At 40.9% G+C, this 19,625-nt stretch overlaps 1 protein-coding gene across 1 annotated transcript in view; it reads right to left on the bottom strand.

Moving 5' to 3' along the window:
• Window positions 1-19,625, bottom strand: part of cbl (Cbl proto-oncogene, E3 ubiquitin protein ligase) — a 42,040-nt gene that overhangs the window by 13,630 nt on the left and 8,785 nt on the right. Inside the window, exons 3-5 of the mRNA XM_031297044.2 lie at window positions 3,912-4,058; window positions 2,458-2,614; window positions 299-420 (exon numbers count right to left, since the gene is read on the bottom strand). Coding sequence (XP_031152904.2) covers window positions 299-420; window positions 2,458-2,614; window positions 3,912-4,058 — 426 coding nt within the window. The remainder of the gene's footprint in view (window positions 1-298; window positions 421-2,457; window positions 2,615-3,911; window positions 4,059-19,625) is intronic.

Here is a 19,625-nt window from a genome sequence, read left to right as displayed (position 1 = left end):
GTTGCTCATGGAAACACATGAACGTGGTTACAATGGGAATAAATAAATCAATAAAGTGTGTGGCTCACACTGCCCAAACATGCTAATAGAAACTGATGATGGATATTAAACTATTTATTTCAAGTGAATGGGAGATGACCGCTAGGGCAGAGAAAATTCAGATATGCACTGTGTTCAGAAATGTACAATTATGCTGGACACTGCTGCAACAAATGGCACCACATCTTTAATTAGATTGCATTACAAAGTTTGTGTGTCGCTCTGCATGTATACGCGTTTCTGTCTCTTTATGTCTCACCTGCCAGGCTTGTGGATGAACTTCTGTAGCCGCGCTTTGACCTCATCGTAGGTGAGGAAGGCCATGTACCCCGGGTGAGTAACTGCCAAGCTGTTCCAGTTCCGCAGCAGCGATGACCAAGGCTACACACACACACACACACACACACACACACACACACACACGAGAAAGAGAGAGTGACTCATCTGATGTGAGTGAATGGACACAGAAATAATAGTATGAGCAGAGTAATGGAGAAATTTACTGCATCACGGAGGACGCTGAAACAACTATTTACTGAACTTCTGTGTGATTTACGATGGCCATTTCAACCTGGACAAGCAGTGTAAAAAGGTCCTTAAAGCAGAATCTGCAACACTTAAAACAGCATGCAACTCATCTGGTACCTTCTGGAGCCACAGAATGAGGAAGGTTAAATGGACATGAGCAGACTGCTTCCCATGCCGTATATAAAGCAGGCAAAAGTCAACTTTACTTTTCTTTCTTTAAAAACTACTCGGCCCAATACAAGTCTAGCCCCAACAACAAGGAGGAAAAAAACAGAACATAATTCATACTACTCCTTAGCTGACTGAGTACGGTAGTGTGTAGGTGGTTCCGCAATTGCTCTCACCAGTCTGTCTCGTGTGTGAAAGGAAGCAGAATTAACACATACAGCACTAAAAATGAGTCGCAAAGTCAACGGCACAGTTTAATCAGCATTTAGCACAGGCTAAATCATCCTGTTCCCCTGTAGCTTCACCATATTTGCCCAAATTAAAATCTAATGTTGGTTATTTATACCTTTTGCTCACAGGAAGTGACAAGTCAAAACTGTCTCTTTTGCTGGATTCATGTTTGACATATTGCATCTCATCTCTCTTGTACCCTTAAGTGTAAAGTGATCGCAGACTGGCAGGGTTAGTAAACAAGTGTGCTTCACCTGCTCTTTTTACACTTAACTGAACAGAGCAACTTAACTTTTACAATATATTGGTATATAATCACATCATTCAACCTAAAGATACTGCACGAAACATTTGAAAGGCTTTTGATAGTAATAATAAAGAAAAACACTGCATATCACCCACAGTCTACTGCATATGAAGGAAAGAGCTCAAAATGACAACAGGCTCACTTCCTATTCTGCCTTTGAGGACATTTAGAGAAGGGTTTTTTCTGTGTGAGGGCGTGTCATAGGAAATGTCTGTAATCTGTTTAGGCTTCATTAGTCCTGTCGGTGCTCTGCACGCAAGTAGCAGGGGATAATGTCTCTGAGGGAATAAACAACATACACTACTGCATACGAGATATAACAAAAGAGGTTTTACATAATACATTTAATTTAATTAATACATTAAAATGCAGCATGTTAAGTATACAGATGAGATGGTCATTTGTTTACATATGGCACTGGGTTAATTAAAATGCTTGCTTTACATACTATGGATAAACTCTGGAGATGACGCCTGATAAACCCACCCTCTGCCCTCCCCCCTTCCTCTATCCTTTGCTGCTTCATTTTATACCTGCATATGAGCTTTATGTTAGTAGTGTGGTCTATCAATTACAAAGTTGAGTCAAGGTTTGGCAAAGTAAACAGCTCATAAACTTACAATGTACCACGATCTACAGCCCTAAAGTTAATTTCTGTCCAGGGAATTATTCGACATATTGTCATCCTTGTTGTTTATTATTCATCTAGCAGTAAGAAAGTACAATCTTATAATAATTACATGAGAACGCATTTAATGATTGCTTAGTCCGGCTCTCTATCTGGAAAAAACACAGACCTGCCTGGGCCTTATAAAGCAAATTCAGACATCCAATGAAGAGGACAAAATCATTGGTAAACATTTCTATCTGTACTGGTTGAGCGGAGGAAACTTTCCACTTCAGTCCCGTCTGACAGTGTGAATAAGTCCGCAGGCAAATCCTGCTAACAAGTTGATAGAGTTAGCCAAAAATAAGTGGCAGATTCGCTTAAGTTCATTATGTGCTGCTCAAATGAAATTTGTTTCCTACACCAAGGCTAACAGACTGCTATGAATTACTCTCTGTCTTCTCTATCACCCTGTTACTTTGCACATTTCACCACTCATTAACTCACAACGCAATGACAACACAAGGAGAACGGTGCTAAGTGTGTGTGTGTGTGTGTGTGTGTGTGCGTTCACTACCTGGAATAGCCTGGTGAAGATGTCAAACTCAAAAACAGAGATATAGTCGTTGCAGGTGAGGTCTATGGTGGACTTGAGGGCCATGGCCTCCAGTCCGGAGCTGATGGGATGAAACTCATGGAGAGACTGACGGAACATCTTCCAGGGCACAATGGTCCTGTAACACAAAAAAACTAAACACATGACGACATCCCTTTTCAAAAACTGAAATAGAACATCAAAACATCATGACTCTTGAATGTAAACTACCTGCAGACTGCCTTGCAGCATACCATAGGTGCAGTGACATTGATTAGAACTTTGGGTAACTTGGTCTGTTGCATGCTTCTTCAGCGCATCATGAGCACTTAATTCACTGGTGCCCGCATCTAATACACCACCAAAATGTCTAAATACAGATATGAACTGCATTTCCAGTGAATCACTAAATTCTAATAATTCACAATGGGGCTGTGCAATTAATCAGATTCTTAAATCGTGATTGCAATTTTGGCTCCTAATGATCACAAAAACAGAGTAATCAAGAATGACTATTTTGCACTTTATGTTTGCAAGTAAACTCTTATTTTGTCTTGTGTTCTGAATAAGGAAAGAAAAAAAAAGTTAAAAATGTGAAAAGTAGGAAGGGAAATTTCACAGTTCAAGGTGTTTTCACTGTTGATTTGTTTAACTGTTTAATTGTTTTTTAACTTCAATAAATGCAACATCTTTCCAAAAGTCAATGAGTAATATTTAAATTAAATAATCATGATTTCAATATTGACCAAAATAATCGTGAAAAATGATTTTTTACATAATCGACCAATTCATAAGTGAATGCTATTTTGTGGAAGTGTTTTTTCAGTGCATTGGTCATACATGCTGACGTGATGCAATCTTTTAAAGAGACAGCTACCAGATATGCAAACAGATACGTTTCAATGCACTTAGGGCAATATTTGCAAAATACAGTACTTTTCTTTCCCAAATGGTCCCATGTCGTTGGTCAGTTCCTGCTGAATTTGTAAGATATACATAAACCACACAGCTATCTGTTCTTGTAGTTCCACGTTGCGGAATTATTTTTGTATGACTACACTTGCTGAAAATCTAATTTAACTGTGTGCACTTGGGGATTGATTAACTCAAATGTGTGTGATCATATAGAACATGGGATCCCATGTTTACATGTCAAGGACCACCCAAAAATACATGTTTAAGTCAACAGAGCTCTGTATTCAATAACCTAACATTTATCTCAGAGAAGATATACATTGTCTGTGAAAGAAGAGCAAGGACACTGAAACCATTGCTCTCAGATATCACTTATATATTCTTTCTGTAGTAACTTCTCATCACACAATTTTTTGGGGAAAACCCTGTTAGTGACCCCATGGGGTTCCAGGATGCCAGTTTGGAAACACTGGGGCAATATAATGTTCAATGCATGAAAAGTAATATAGAATTGGGCTCACTTGTCCCCGAAGGCGTGCCTCCAGAACTCTGCAGCGTCTGCCTTGGTGATGCGGAAGTTGTCACCCTGAAACAGACCATTGGGGAAGATGGCCTTCAGCTCAGCCAGCATGTGGCTGAAGATTAACGAAAGCTTGGTGAGGTTCCGCCTGTAGAAGTCAATAGAGGGGAGAGTGTGAGCTTTCATGTCTTTACTTACTGCACCAATGGTCAATCCTGATCATGTTTAAGAATGTTTAGCTGCAAAGTGTTAAGAGTTATTAATGACGGTCACTGAAAACTATTTTGTTTTGTTGCTTGCCAGGGATTTTTTCTCATTACCTACCAAGGTTGGCATTTGTAGAAAAAAAGGACAAAGAAAAAAAACTAAACAATGCAGTTCTTTGGAATTATACATGCACCAGGTATCACCATGTAGCCACACAAGAAAAGAGCATGAAGTAAATACTGTAGATTTAACTAGCAAATAGGAGTTTAAATGTGCATTTTGCACAAATAATGACACTTAATAATGAATTATTAATTGTTATGTTCCAAGTCTGCCATTAGTGCTATAAGCCATATGTTTGCAAATGCAGGGGAAAGTGACAACATAATGAGTTCTGCTAACATTGCTTAGTTTACATGATGAGAAGTAGGAACCAACTTTTTCTCTTGTAGATGAAATACTGACAGAAAGTAAGTGAAATAGAAAACATATTCAAACGTGCATCAAACATAATTTTCTCAGTCAACTATAAATAATACTCTATTTAGCATTTCTGTTGGCTAAGCCATCTGTGGCAATGCAAAACAAAAATGCAGTGATGCGATTAGCCTGACAATAATGCAAAATCTACTTTCTAAAACTTCTTGCACTCAAATATGTATTATTCATTTTATGTATTTAGATTTTTTTTTTTTTTTACTTTTACACTTCCTTTCCAAACATATCAAAGTGAAAAAGTGGTGACGGTGAGATCCTTTGGCTTCCAAATTAAATAACAGTTAAAGCTTTAGTGCATAACTTTTTGATATTAATAAACGTCCGTTACATTCAAGCCATTGCCAAATGAGTTGCTACAAAGCTAGTTAACACTATCAGCTCCACACAACTCTCTCTGTATTTCTCAGTATGGCTATGTTCAGAAGATTGTGTCGTCCGGCGACTTTTGCGCGCAAAAACTTGAGTGAAGATAATTACCTCTTCTGAAGAGTCCATCATGTTTTTTTTAATCCTCCGTGTCCTCCTTGGCTACTAGCAACTGTGTGGAGGAGGGGTGGGGGCGCATGCGCGGTCATGGAAGGCTTTATCATGTGGACGCACCGACAGTTTTGTTGTCATTACTTAAAATTCCTCATGGGGGGGACAGAAACAATGCACTATAGCTTTAAAAGGCCAATAAATAAGTTGTGTTAGGGGTGTTTGTTGAAGATAAGTGAAGCTAAATCTGCAGAAGGAACATATCATCCATTAAAACGTGATAATGGACACCTTGGCTCGTCGGGCATTAACCCTTAAATAGAAGACGACTAATAGTTAAACGTGGAATCCTAACACCTTTTTGTTTGTGTATGCATATTTCTGACTAGATCCCTCTTCTCATTTGTTTGAGAGCTTGTTTCTTCATTTCCTCCACTAAGGAATTAGTCTTGACAAAAGTGCCATCTAACGGTCAGGGTGGATGACAGTTCTCTGAGATACGTCACTTTTCTCATGGTCCATTGGTAGCTTTCGGAAGACGTTCAACTGCGTCTGTGTGGAGGACAGTGCATTGCTATCCACTCGGCTAGCTTCTCTGAATAGTTGACCAAAAGCTTAAATTGTCATCACCACCACCGGAAATTGAGGTTCCCTGGTATGTGATATAAATTACTAGGGAATTACTAGAATTTTTGGGGCTTTGTAAATTATAGAGTGTGGTCTAAACCTACTCTATCTGTAAAGTGTCTAGAGATTACTCTTGCTATGATTTGATACTATAAATAAATTGAATTAAATTGAATATAATTGTCTACTTAAAAGAGGATGAAACAAACAACAGCTGAGTAAAATGCACATAGATGTTGCCACGGTTGTTGGACGGTAAAATGGATGGGTGGTGGTTGTAGATGTAGATCTTCTGGATGGTATTAGCCTAGCATTGTTGTGGGAAATTGGGATTGGGTTTCAACTTCCCAGAAAAGAAAAAGCTTAACAGTAACGCTACATTTGTTTTTACTTGTTTTTCCACAGGGCAAACTCAGTGACTCTTCAATTTAGTCCTGACACACGTGAGGAGGCCATGTGAATGAATGCTTAGCTCTTAAAAAAACATGAGATTCAGATGTAAACTGTACACTACCAAAAGAATAACACATTATAGTTTCTAAAATATGCAGTAAGGTTTCTGCTTGGTGATTTCTCCCACTGAGGATTGTTCTTAGCTGCTTCCACTTTACAGAAATAGTCTCCGGTCCAGAGAGACAAAACAGCCGTGTTCACAGATACACACACATACGATCACAGAGTGACTGAGATGTAGCAGCCAGGATATCCTAGTACACAGCTCTGATTCCAGTTGAAAAAGGCTAGTCAACAAGCAAAGACGACAGAAAAAGACTGAAGAGTAGGAGAGAAAAAAAGATGACTATAAGTAAGATGAGAAGAGTATAACTGAGGAAGACACGAGAAACGAGACAATGAAGCCGCACAATGTCACCATACCCCTGAACCCCATCACAGCATTAGAAGTGTTATACTGAGAAAGACATGATTTATGAGGCAGCACAGAGGGAGATTGTGCTTGGCTGTCGTGCAGGGTGAATTGACATGCACAAGAGAGACAGCAATGAAAGCGTGGCTACACTGCAGCTGCCCTACACTACACTATGCACCCTATGAGTGGAGCGAGGGGGGGAGTGGAAAGAGTAAATGAGGAAGGACAGTGACTGAAGATGGATGAATAAGATTAGTGTACGTTGAGAACCTTCCAAAAATAGACCAGTGCTTGTTAGGGTGATAGTTTACCTTAGAGGGAGCAGACAAGAATCTGAATGAGAAAATGCAATGCTCGCAAACTGCAATAAAAGCCTTGTATTTATACCCTCTCAGCAGTAAATGATCCTCAAACAGTGAACACTAATTGAACTGCTTTGCCCACTTGAAATCTACAGCAAAAGATTTGGAGCCAGATGCAAGGACTGTATGTCTTTGAATGCAGGGCTATCCTAATCAGTTGATTCAATGTGGAAAATGCGCCCTTCAACTACTTTTGGCATTTCCCTGAGGAGCTTGTGTAGGAACACGACAGTAGTCATGAATGTCTTCCCTTTCCAGTGTCATCACAGAGTGTTTGGGACACTGCATGTCTGTGTGTTTTCTTAAGCAGCTATCACCTCAGCAGGAGGTCCTCCTGTTGCATCTGCTTTTTAGGCCTACTGAGCCTTAAAGCCGCAGTCTCATCCATTCTTCTGTCAACCTCTCTCTACCCTGTGCTTTTATCCAAGTTACAACAACCCCCTCCTGCTTTACTTTCATCTTCAAGGTAATCATATGAACACAGGAATCCTCACTCTCTCGTGGAATTAATATCTCTTCACTGAAAGCTTTCATTTCCACATCTAGGTTATTTTACCATCTTATGAATCCACTTATCCACTCCTCTCATCTTTGAACTTTAAACATTCATGGAGGCTACTTAAGACTTCAAGCTTATAAATTCCTACTCTTCAAACCCACCATTTCATTTCATTTCTAATTCACCCACATATGCTAATGATATGGGCTTGTATGAGTAGTGGGGATGCCCTGATTAAAGGCAGGGTTGGTAATGTTGAAAAGCTAGCAAGATTAGAAAGTAGCCTCTCCTCTGGGCTCTGACCCACACACAGACGTGCACGAGCACCGCAGCGTCGCTGCTTCAGAGCAGAGTGGAGAAAGGAGCGCAATTTTACTTCATGTTTCATTCACCGCTAAGCAAACACCTAATATTATCATACTGAATGTTTAAAACAAACATTACTGGGGAGCGTTCGCCCCATGTTGGCTGAGTCCTGCAGTGGCGTGGGTTCGAATCCGACCTGCTGCGTGTCTTCCCCCATCTCTCTCCCCCTTTCCTGTCTATCCACTGTCACTCTATAATAAAAGGGAAAAGCCCCCAAAATAATAATAATAATTGCTAATAATAATTAAAACAAATGAAAAAAAAAAATCTCACATCAAGTTTAAACTTGTGTAGGCAAGTTTTCGAGTCAGTGTGGACTTGCAGTGCAGCATATAATCAGATTGATCATTTATCAGCAATGGCAGATCTGGCTCTTATAGAAGACCTCTATTCGCCGGTAGAACAGTGCACACGTACACACACGGGCCACGGTGGAGCGCTCCATCAGATTGATTAAGGGATGGATTAAAGATGGCTCTGTCTTGCATCAGCGGGGGGGACCCATACACGGCAGAAAAAGTCTGCAACAGTGTTTTAGCCTGTGGGGTTCTGCACACCATTGTGCAGGAAAACAGGGTGCCATAAATGTAGTGATGATGGAGCCAGATGACCCCGATGCCCAGAGAGCAGTGTCCAGCACGGCACCAACTGGGGCTATACAAAGGAGACAGGATATTATTCCTCACTTTTTAAAGGTATAGTGTTATGTTCGGCCATGATATTCAATACAGGAAACATGACGATGCACAACATTTTAATTTATTCTTCAGCTTTTCGTTTCTCTTTTAAAGTGTCATTAATGGCCACAAGTGAACGATTGATTTTTCTGCCATTGACTGACATATTTCAGCTTGTTTTTCCAGCCCCTCTGCTGTCAGGAGACAGGGTCGGGGTGGTGGTCCAGCACGGGGGGCGCGGAGGACACGCGCTCTACCTCACACCTCACGGTTGCCTGGTTCTGACTCATGAAAAAAACATGAGTAAAATAAAAGACATTGCATAAACTCTGCAACTGTGTGTTTATTTAAATATAGGTACACCATGTATGCCTAAGAGATTACAATATAAGCCTGTATATTACTATTAGGACTGTAGCATACATGTCAAGGATGTATAAATTAAATAAACTTTAGCTGGAGTCTGATTTACCACAACAACACTGTTGACTGCATCAGTGATGTCTTTCCATTCCGCATTCTTACTACAGCCTTTAATAACAGTTTTCAGGCTGACAAATAACATACACACGTTAGTGCAAATGAACCTGAGATATCAGGGTTTCAATCTCCACTTCTGAAAAGTGCCGCTTCTTAGCCAGATTACGTCTCGCCATGTCATAAATTGTATGGGCGAGGCCTCAAAACCGAGAATATGTTGGGGAGTGAAATTTAAATCACGATCGTTTCCAGCCGCTGCATTTATCAATGTACGACCTTACGCTCTGATTGGTGTGATACGAACGTTTCATGAATCACATGTAAAGCCTGTCGTAAGATGATTTCTGCGCTGGTTTCTATGTTAGGTTGATAAATGAGGGCCATTATGCTCATTTTCAGGTTTATAATTGTATTTAGAGGTTGTACCAGAATAGGTTTATGTGGTTTAATTTTCAGAAAACACCATATTTTTGTTGTACTGCACATTGCTGTAGCTCCTCTTTTCACCCTGTGTGTTGAGCTCTCTGTTTTAGCTACAGAGTGAGACATCTCACTTCTGTTCCATCTTTGGTGGGAGTCGCACATGTGCAGTAAGTACTGCTAGCTAGTCAGAAGCAGAGTATGAGGGCGTGCCATGCTAGCAGCTAGGCGAGCATTATAACGTGTGTTACAAAGTGACGCACGTTTGTCACAGAAGTAAAGGCTGGACTACAGTAGAGCTGTTTGGAGCAGTTTGTGAACAGTGTTTTCTGTTGGAGATGGTAAGTCCCTTTGGGGTGGACTTTGGACTTTTTCCTTTTGTAAACCTTTAACGTGCACAAAAAGATATAACACAATAAAGGAAAGGGGAAAAGCCAAAAAGCATAATATGAGCACTTTAACAGAGCAAACCACAAATCTGTGAGCTGCTATTTAGCTGGCTAGCCACTGCCACTAACAGCATAAGCAGTGGCTTTTTAAAAAAGCCTTTCTGTCTCCCCTGTGTTCCAGCAACAATTTTTACAAAATGAGTTATCATGTATCAAAACAAAAATGCAATTAGTGCTGCAACCAACAATTATTTTCATTATAGATGAATCTGCAGATTATATTATCGATTAATTGTTTAAAAGGTACAAAATGTCAAAAATAAATGTGAAAAAAAATGTCCATCACAATGTGTCAGAACACAAGATGATGTCTTCAAATGTCTTGTTTTGTTACGACCAACAGTCCAAAACCCAAAGATATTCAGTTTCCAATTATGTAAAAGAGAGAAAAGCAGCATTATCACAATGGAAAAGTGGGAACTTGTGAATGATTCCAGTAAATTGTATGTTCATGTACGGAGGACATAATAAGAGCTGATTGAGAAAATAGAAGCTGATTGAGACAAAAGGTTTTCTTGTAAAGCAAGAAAAACCAAGACAAATAACCACCATTATAAACTTGCAGGAGGAGCTGTTTAGGCAAAAGACAGACAGTAAACCTACCATACCTGCGATCCCCAAACATGTGACATTTGCACTTTAGATTGTGTTAAAACAATGTCCGGGGGTCACAAGCCTTGGGTCAATAGTTTTCGGGAAACACCAGTCTAGGCTTTTTCTACACAACATATATACATTGAGTCCACATAGACTATGTAACAGCAAACATCCATATTGTATGTGTGAGTCAAGAGACAGAGAGAGAATAAATGTGAAAGCAAACACGGGTCTGACTGGCATCAAGCTCACAGGGTGGCACAGCTGTCTCTGGCACGAGATTTGCACAGTGAATGAGACTTTGTTGCGTTTTTTTGATAGAGAGAGCTTTCAAAAAGGCAGGATGAATATTATTTTGAAACTGTAAACTCTAAGATACAGGTTCAAATCTAATCTCATATGTAGCAGGACAGGCCAATATCTGTTTTAGCATCTCTTCGTCTCTTTCAGTCTGTATCTCTCTCCAGCTTTCAAAACCAGCTTGTGTGTGTGTGTGTGTGTGTGTGTGTGTGTGTGTGTATGTATGTGTGTGTGTGTGTGTGTGTGTGTGTGTGTGTGTGTGTGTTGGCAGTAGCCAGCACTCCTACAACTGTTGCAGCTCTTTAAGCTGCTGTACCAACACAGACATTGTAGAGTCAGTGGGATACAGCCGTACAGAGAATGGTTTGCTGACCTACTCTGGATTGTCATGTCTATAGTATTTTCTTTTTCCGTCTCCCAGTCATTCTTAACCACGACAACAAGCCAAACCCTTTTTTTCTGAACACTAGTTTTTTTGTCCACCATCCCCCTCATGCTATAGACTGACCTCTGACCTTGCAGCTGGCTGCTCCCTTCCTGTTTCCTGCTGGCTGTGATAAAGTAGCTCAGCTAGCACCGTACTGCCCTAATACACCACAGCACAGCAAGCAAGGGTTAACCTTACAGAATGAGAGCCTGTCTGGATTGGCAGATTTACAAGTAGCTGTAATATCAGCATGCAGCTGTATTATCTTTTTTTCTTAAGGCTAAAAGGGAAATGCAGATCAAACACGAACTGAGCCCGGCAACAAATCTACCAAAAGTTATTTTCAACATTTTATTAGATGAACTAAGCTAGATCAGGTGTAAGTACCTTGAGGACAACTACACTTAGAGTTTAGCATAATACTTACATACCCATGTTTGTTTCGCTTTTAAATGATCGCCCTATGAAAGCCATTTTTATGTAATCTGAGGATTTTTTGGAAGTCACTGAATTGATTGCAATAAATTGCATAACAGGTTTGAACAACTCTGTTTATGAGTCTATCAACGTGATGTCTTCAAACAAATATGGACATTTTTCATCACTTATTTTGTCAGTGGATCAGCTTTAAATATTGCAAATAGGAACGGTAAGAGAAGAACAGTTAAAGTACTCTGATTAGATCAAGAGGTTCATGTGAAAGGGCATTTACTACAGGTAACATGACCAGTCATATGCAAAGCATTCACACTGTGTCCGCCATCACAGGTTTTGATCTGCTCATTGGAGCCTAGAGCAGTTATTCCAACCGAATGGAAATATTGCAAGTGGCGGATGCAAATTATAAAGATAAAACATAAACTATCAGTATTTCACCCCAAAGCAAACTAATTCCCAATCCTGTCGCTCAGTTTAAAAAAATTAGTTAGTGTTGGGAATTGTTAAGCGTCTGTCAGATCACATTTAGGCGCACTCTTGATAATCTGTTAGCAAGGAAGCATGTGAAATGAAGTTGCATGCATCGGTTTAAATAATGACACATGCAAAGGGAAAGGGAGCACCTGCTTTGTTGGGCCAGGGTTAATATTATTTTGGACACTGAATTTTATAATGTGGTGGATGTTCTGTTAAAAATGATACAGAGAAATTAAAAATAAATGTAGATGATGATGCACTGGGAAACAAAACGGGATTAAGTGTTTGCAATTCTGGTTTACCATTTAGCTCCAGTCATCACTTTTTAAATGTAACTCTCCGGAACTGGCTTCAATCCAGATATCCATCAGGAAACAGCCATGCCAGCACACACATACACACTATACTGAACTTAAACAATGACCCAGGCACGCTTAACTGCTTCCTTACACAAACTCCTGAATAAAAAAAACGAAATAAAAGCCCTTTCTAGTCAATTAGACAGGTTTAAACTCAGATTATTGTGACGGCGAAAATAAAGATAGTTAAAACAGAAAACAGCACTGTTTAGCTTAATCCTCTCTATACACTTGACTAGCCATATCTTAGTGCATATCTGAGCTCATTTATCTATGTGTGCATAAACAGCAAGTGCTTGTTGTACCCTGTGGGGCAAAGAAGCTAGTGGATTGCATCACGCTAATCACCATAATCTAATAGTGTGAGGACTACATAAATTGGCTGCTCACTGTCACATAAATAACCATGATGCTCTGCTATTTCTGAGTGTGTGGTGTGTGTGGTGACTGGATCTGCACGTAGAGCCCCAAGCTACAAGTTAAGGCAAATGTAATTGAAGCTGAAGCACCTGCAACCTCTGAAGAGTGAAATGTGTTTTTTTCATTGCCAGCACTGATAGCCGTTTGGCTGTTAGGCTAACCGCTAAAAGCTTCCCTTACTTTACTCCCAAGTCCATCACTACCAACTAGCTTACTCACTAAGACTCCCTGCTGTGACAAAACAGAAAGATGCAACACTTTTTGTCCCGATTAATCTCGGTTTGTACTGAGAGATGAACCAAAAACACAGCATGTCCAGTTAGACTGAAAGCAGAGAACAGCAGTGGTGTGAAACAGCACTGTTCCTGTCTTCGATATGAGGCTACGCTACAGTAAATCACCTTGAGAATGAGACAATGCAGCCAAAGTTCTGTTTGGGCGCATGAGTATGAGTAACTATGCTAAATTAGGCCAAAGATTGTAGGGTTTTATTATTACTAATTCCTTTACTGGCAAAGTCCACAAATAAACAAAAGATAAGTGACTTACAAACAAAGGGTTATTTAGCAAAACTAATGCCGTTTTTCCATCACATGGTACCTGCTCAACTCGCCTCTACTCGCTTTTTTTGGTTTTCCATTATGAAAAAAAGTCCCTGGTACCTGCTAACAGGGACTTTTTTTTCAAGCGAGCTGAGGCGATACCAAAGACGGGGGTCTACCACCCAGACGGGGGTGTCCTGAACAAACCCGCCATTTTTAAATAGTTTAGCCAGCTGTGGTTTTTTTTGCTGCCTCCAGCTTCTTTTGAAACAAAATGTGTCTTCTGGCTGTGGCAACAGCCACATGCCGAGAGTCAAAAACAAACGTTCTGTGTGTGTGTCGCGTTAGCTCACGGCAGTTTCCTGCGGCGTCGCTATGACGACCAGCCACGCTCGCCTCACGCATGAGGTGGTACTAAATCTGCAATGGAAAAAGGAGGACGGGGCACCGCGGCCGAGTTGAGTCGAGCCGAGCCGAGCCGAGCTGGTACTAGCAGTGGGTAAGCGCCATTAATGTTTCACTTCTGTGGGCAACCCAACACATTAACTATTTCCCCTTTTATCACCTTCATCATATTTTATTTAGACAGTTTGATAGCAGGGGACACAGTATGTGGGGAAACAGGAGAGTTCAGGTAAAACCTAGTCTATATCGACGACGTTTCACTTCCGGGATTGCTCAGGTGCTGCCGGAAATTCCGCCAGATGTCCCTAATTTCGGCCGGATGTCCGTCACCTTAGGGCTGGATGATTAATCGAAAAATAATCGTAACCGAAATTCAGAGCCTATAACCGACGTAATTTTACCAAGTCGGTTATTTCGGTCTTTTAATCCTATTAATATTTCCGCGGCCGCCCACTGTGTGTTAATGTACTTTCCCCTTAAAACATATTACGGCCTCCGCGTGTGTAGTCACGTGACTCCGCCCTGTCCAGTCTGCGACCATAGGTGCTTTCCGATCGAATAGTACTTGTACTTTTTAGAGTTGTAAGCAGTTCTAAGAACTACTCCCCCCCAAAATCTTTTTTCCCGTTTGCATTCCCACTGGCCAAGTGGCCATAGGGACTGGTAGGAGGGGTAAGGGAGCGACGCAAGCACGGCAACGGTCTTTATAGCATCGTCACTAGACCTTAGCGCCACATACAACAACAACAAATGATGCTAATTCTTGTGCACTTTTCCTATATTAAATGCACGTCCATTCTCGTAGTAATTCACGTAATGTTTTGCTCAACACAGACGGGGCTTTATTATACTCAGAACAGACCCCGCCTCTGCCTGCTGCGCTGTGGATGTATGTGTGTGAGACTGTGTGTGTGTGTGTGTGGGTGGGTGGACATGCTTGTGGAGTTTGACTCCGAAAAGACAGTTAACCACAGGTTCCCGTTAATCTTATGATGGACATTTATTATTTATTTTCTAAATTTTTAGGAAACTTTTTTTTTTTTACATTAAAACTTAAATTACTGTTTTATAAGATGTTTTTATTTCATTTAAAATCTACTGTTGTAGATTTCAGTTCAGTTGTTTGAAATATTTAATAAATAAGCATTAATTGCTATCTGTGTGTTGTTTCCTTATTTTAGAATCACAAAGATAGGATTATGCACTCTTTCATTAGAAAAAATAACCGTGAACATATTTACAGTATAAGAAAAGAATTTTTTTTTTAAATAATCGTTCAATAATCGTAATCGAGGTAACTTGTTCGATTAATCGTGATTATGATTTTAGCCAAAATCGTCACCTTCTGCTTTCTTTGTGTTGACATTCTAAACTCCGGTTGATTCATGAAGATGATGGTTAACTGCTCCTCAGATCTCTGCAGGGTAAATCCAGACAGCTAGCTAGACTATCTGTCCAATCTGAGTTTTCTTTTGCATGACTGAAACAACCTTTGAACGTTTCCCCAAAACAAGTTCCTTCCCGAGCCTTTCCAGGCAGAGACACCGTTGCTCCATTGGGCGCAGGGATTGGTTTAAAGAAATGTCAATAAACCAGAGTACGTTTTTCTCCCATCCCGGAATGCTGTGTGGACTAGCCAGACCCTCCTCCGCAGTGCTGTGGAGGAAAATCTGGCAATGCGAGACTAGGTAAAATCCAATCCTAGACCAGCAGGGAAACACATGCAGCAGACAACTCTCTGAGCACAATCTTAAAACCTCAACAACTATACTATATCATAAAACTGTCCATGTGAATCATGTCTAAATGTATCAACAAGTTTAATCTGTAATGTCAAACAACCCATCCATCCATCCATCTTCGTCCGCTTATCCGGTAACGGGTCGCGGGGGTAGCAGCTCCAGCAGGGGACCCCAAACTTCCCTTTCCCGAGCCACATTAACCAGCTCCGACTGGGGGATCCCGAGGCGTTCCCAGGCCAGGTTGGAGATATAATCCCTCCACCTAGTCCTGGGTCTTCCCCGAGGCCTCCTCCCAGCTGGACGTGCCTGGAACACCTCCCTAGGGAGGCGCCCAGGGGGCATCCTTACCAGATGCCCGAACCACCTCAACTGGCTCCTTTCGACGCGAAGGAGCAGCGGCTCTACTCCGAGCTCCTCACGGATGCCTGAACTTCTCACCCTATCTCTAAGGGAGACGCCAGCCACCCTCCTGAGGAAACCTATTTCGGCCACTTGTACCCTGGATCTCGTTCTTTCGGTCATGACCCAGCCTTCATGACCATAGGTGAGGGTAGGAACAAAAACTGACCGGTAGATCGAGAGCTTTGCCTTCTGGCTCAGCTCTCTTTTCGTCACAACGGTGCGATAAATTGAATGTAATATCGCACCCGCTGCGCCGATTCTCCGACCAATCTCCCGCTCCATTGTCCCCTCACTCGCGAACAAGACTCCAAGGTACTTGAACTCCTTCACTTGGGGTAAGGACTCATTCCCTACCTGGAGAAGGCACTCCATCGGTTTCCTGCTGAGAACCATGGTTCTCAGCAGGAAACCAACCCAGTCAAACAACCCATCACTATATATTTTTTTTAATATATTTTTACGAGTGGGAGTAGCTATATCACCAAACTAAACGTACCCCAGCAGCTACTGATAAAACAATAATAAATGATTTCCATGCAAACTTTCTCCTGTAATCATTTTCATCTGACATTGCTACATTTCCTCATGGCTCCATGCAATACTACACACACAGACCTTTCCTACAGTATCATAGCAGTAGTGATAAGTTGGGTTTTCAGATAGTCAAAGTCGAGAGCTGTGCTCTCACAGACAGACCTTTGTTTGCCATAGACGTCAGGTATGTTTATAGAAAATAGAATGTCATATTTTAGGATGGGTCTCTCATAGTGAACCAAAATAGAAATGGGCGTCAATGACATTTGCAAATACCAGAGGTACTGTGCCATACAATGCCATGTTTTTCTCTGTCCACAAAGGCTTGACTTCATACATCATTGATAACACAGGAGCACTTTACTGTAAACAGCTGCAGAATAAATTTCATGCTCTGATCTTTTTTGTCCAGGATTCATAGCATGAGCAAGATGTGACCAGAACAACCAATTAAATACACAAATGTACAGACAGACAGTTACTGTGTAGTGGCATTAGACACAACAGTGCCAAGCACCTGTCCCGACTCACTGAAACAAAGGCCTCATGCTGCCAAGCGTGTACGTTTCACCACCACTATGTTTCAGACAAAGACAACACTTTGCATTGGGAAGACACACCCAGTGTTCACCTTAGCAGTTAGCATTTTTATTGTGCACTCAAATCTTAAAACAAACTTAAGTATGCACATACAGCAGTTACTACTAAAACATTTATAAAACAATGAGTAAAGGGAAATGGATCCAAACCATTGTTGAGTGAAAGGCTCTTCGTGGCACCTGCCACTAAAGCCTGAACAGTAGCTCAGCTGCAGGGAAGGCAGAATGAATAGACGCTTGCGAAACTTGTTCCTACCGAGTTGTAATATTGTATAATATTGATGCTTATTGTAATATCACTGAAGCATGTCTGGAATGTATTTTTCTATTGTGCAAAGGATTGGAGCTATGTACTGTTAGTAAAGGAAGGTAGGGCTGATCGAAGCAAGTAAAGAAAAAGGGGTGGCAGTGAAGTATAGGGCTAGAAGATGTGTGGATAAAACAGTTAATTAACCATGTCTGTAGGGCTGAAAATAACCAGTATTGTAGATTTATTGTTTAGCCTTTAAAAAGGTCAGAAAATAGTGAAATTAACTGGCTAGCAATACATTTGTTGAATATTTGCTTGTTGATCTACTAGCTCATTGATTATTTGACTAATTGTTTCAACAAGATGTTGTTATTGTGTACAACATTGGGAAGAGAGAGGCAACATTTTAACCAAATACGGGATGTGAAAATGTTCACACCACTCAGCTCTAGTGACGAATACTTGCTTTAAAAACAAAGCCAACAGCTATAATGCCTTTCAATAGTAACAGAAGTCTAACAGTGTCTAAAGATGAACATACGAGACAAATTAGACCGTGAGAGATTTACACCCGTCTACAAATAATATTTCCGATGTATTATAATAGCCTTCAGGTCACTTTCTGCAGTGTAGACTGTCCCACAGTGCAGTTACGTCACCCTGAAGCATATAAGCCCACCACTTCCTGTGACCAGCTGGACCTATCGACGGTGGTCAGGATGCAATGGCAGCTTAGCCCAGGAAGATCAAAGAGACTCTCACAGAGAGGTCAAAGCAGTTTCCAGTTAGACTAATGGAAGAGGGGGTTAAAGGGCTTTTCTGAGGATACATTGATCAACCCTTCTACTGTATTACTCTGCTGAAGGGACTGAGGAATGTTTAATGTTTAATTTATAGGTTTCTTTAATAAAGTAATACACCGGCTATAGACAAAGCAGCTGTGTTAAAACCAAGAAGAAACCCAGGCAACACGCTAATTTCTTAACACAAAACAATGAACCAAACCTAATTAGCAAACCATTTCATCAAGAGATCACAGTTACAACTCACTAGTAGCTTCTGTTAATGCAGAAGTCAAATAATTTGCTGAACTGAACTACCACACTTTTCTACTTTGTGGAGACAATATAGGAGACAAGTGAGCCACAGCTAAATGCCTGCCAGCTTTTGGTTTGTGGCTTGTAGAAATATCTAGAGCTGAAATGAGTAGTCAATTGAAAATTAAACTGCATCTGTTTTGATAAACAGTTAATGGTTTCAGCCTTCTTTTTTTTTTTTTTTTTTTAAATCTACCAACTTCAAGGGAGCCGCAAGCAAATGTATCAACCCAGGTAGGTAATCACATACAGGAAGGCCACAGGGCAGCTGGATACTTTACAAAATAAAACACATTTCAAAATAAAACACCCAAGTTTATGGTGATTTTGGCTGTCTTGACTTCTCAGCTGTGTCTAGAGCGAGACAGGTGATCTGCAGGCACACACAACCACTCACACAGAGAGAGAGAGAGAGAGAGAGAGAGAGAGAGAGAGAGAGAGAGAGAGAGAGAGAGAGAGAGAGAGAGAGGAGAGAGAGAGGAGAGAGGAGAGAGAGAGAGAGAGAGAGAGAGAGAGAGAGAGAGAGAGAGAAGGATCGCTTTGTGACCAGCGTGGAGAAATGCGCGGCTGGTATGAACAGCGAGGCGCCCGTAAGAGAAAATTGTCCATCAAAATCACATAATTTCTGTATGTAATGTCTTAGCTTTGCTGTGTAAAGCCATAAGAGGAAGTAAGTGAAGACAACAAGTAGGAAGTGCTGACTGTGTTGTCTTGATTCTGACTGAATATGGGCCGTCAGTGTTAATAATTAAGTCTTGCTCACAGTTGACTCACTTTCATGCTCACTCTCTTCTACTGTGAACAACATCGAAGCCCCTTTTTTCCTCTCTACCATAATTACATAAAAACACCGGATATATGGCACATCTTACTCAAACAACTCAACTTCTACCTAGTTAAGACTTAGCAGACTGTTGCTCAACAAAAAAACAAATCCACGCTTTTACTGCACTAACTCAACTCCAACTCTCTAAAGCTAAACAATCTGTGTGGGACATATGGGAGTGGGGGGCTAGATAAATAGAGGCTCTAAATCTCTGGGGAAGACATAGTGGAGAAGTCTGTCCAGCATCACAACACAGAATATCCACCCACGCTGCATTCAGGGCTCTGATGAAACACTCGGATCGTTCACTCTGACTTGAAAAGGGCTATTAAGCCTCAGTGGTGTAATTTAAGTCAATAATTATCAAGCA

This window comes from Sander lucioperca, chromosome 5 (genome assembly GCF_008315115.2).
Source record: "Sander lucioperca isolate FBNREF2018 chromosome 5, SLUC_FBN_1.2, whole genome shotgun sequence".
Classification (NCBI taxonomy): Eukaryota; Metazoa; Chordata; class Actinopteri; order Perciformes; family Percidae; genus Sander; species Sander lucioperca.
This window is presented reverse-complemented; position numbering and strand designations above follow the sequence as displayed.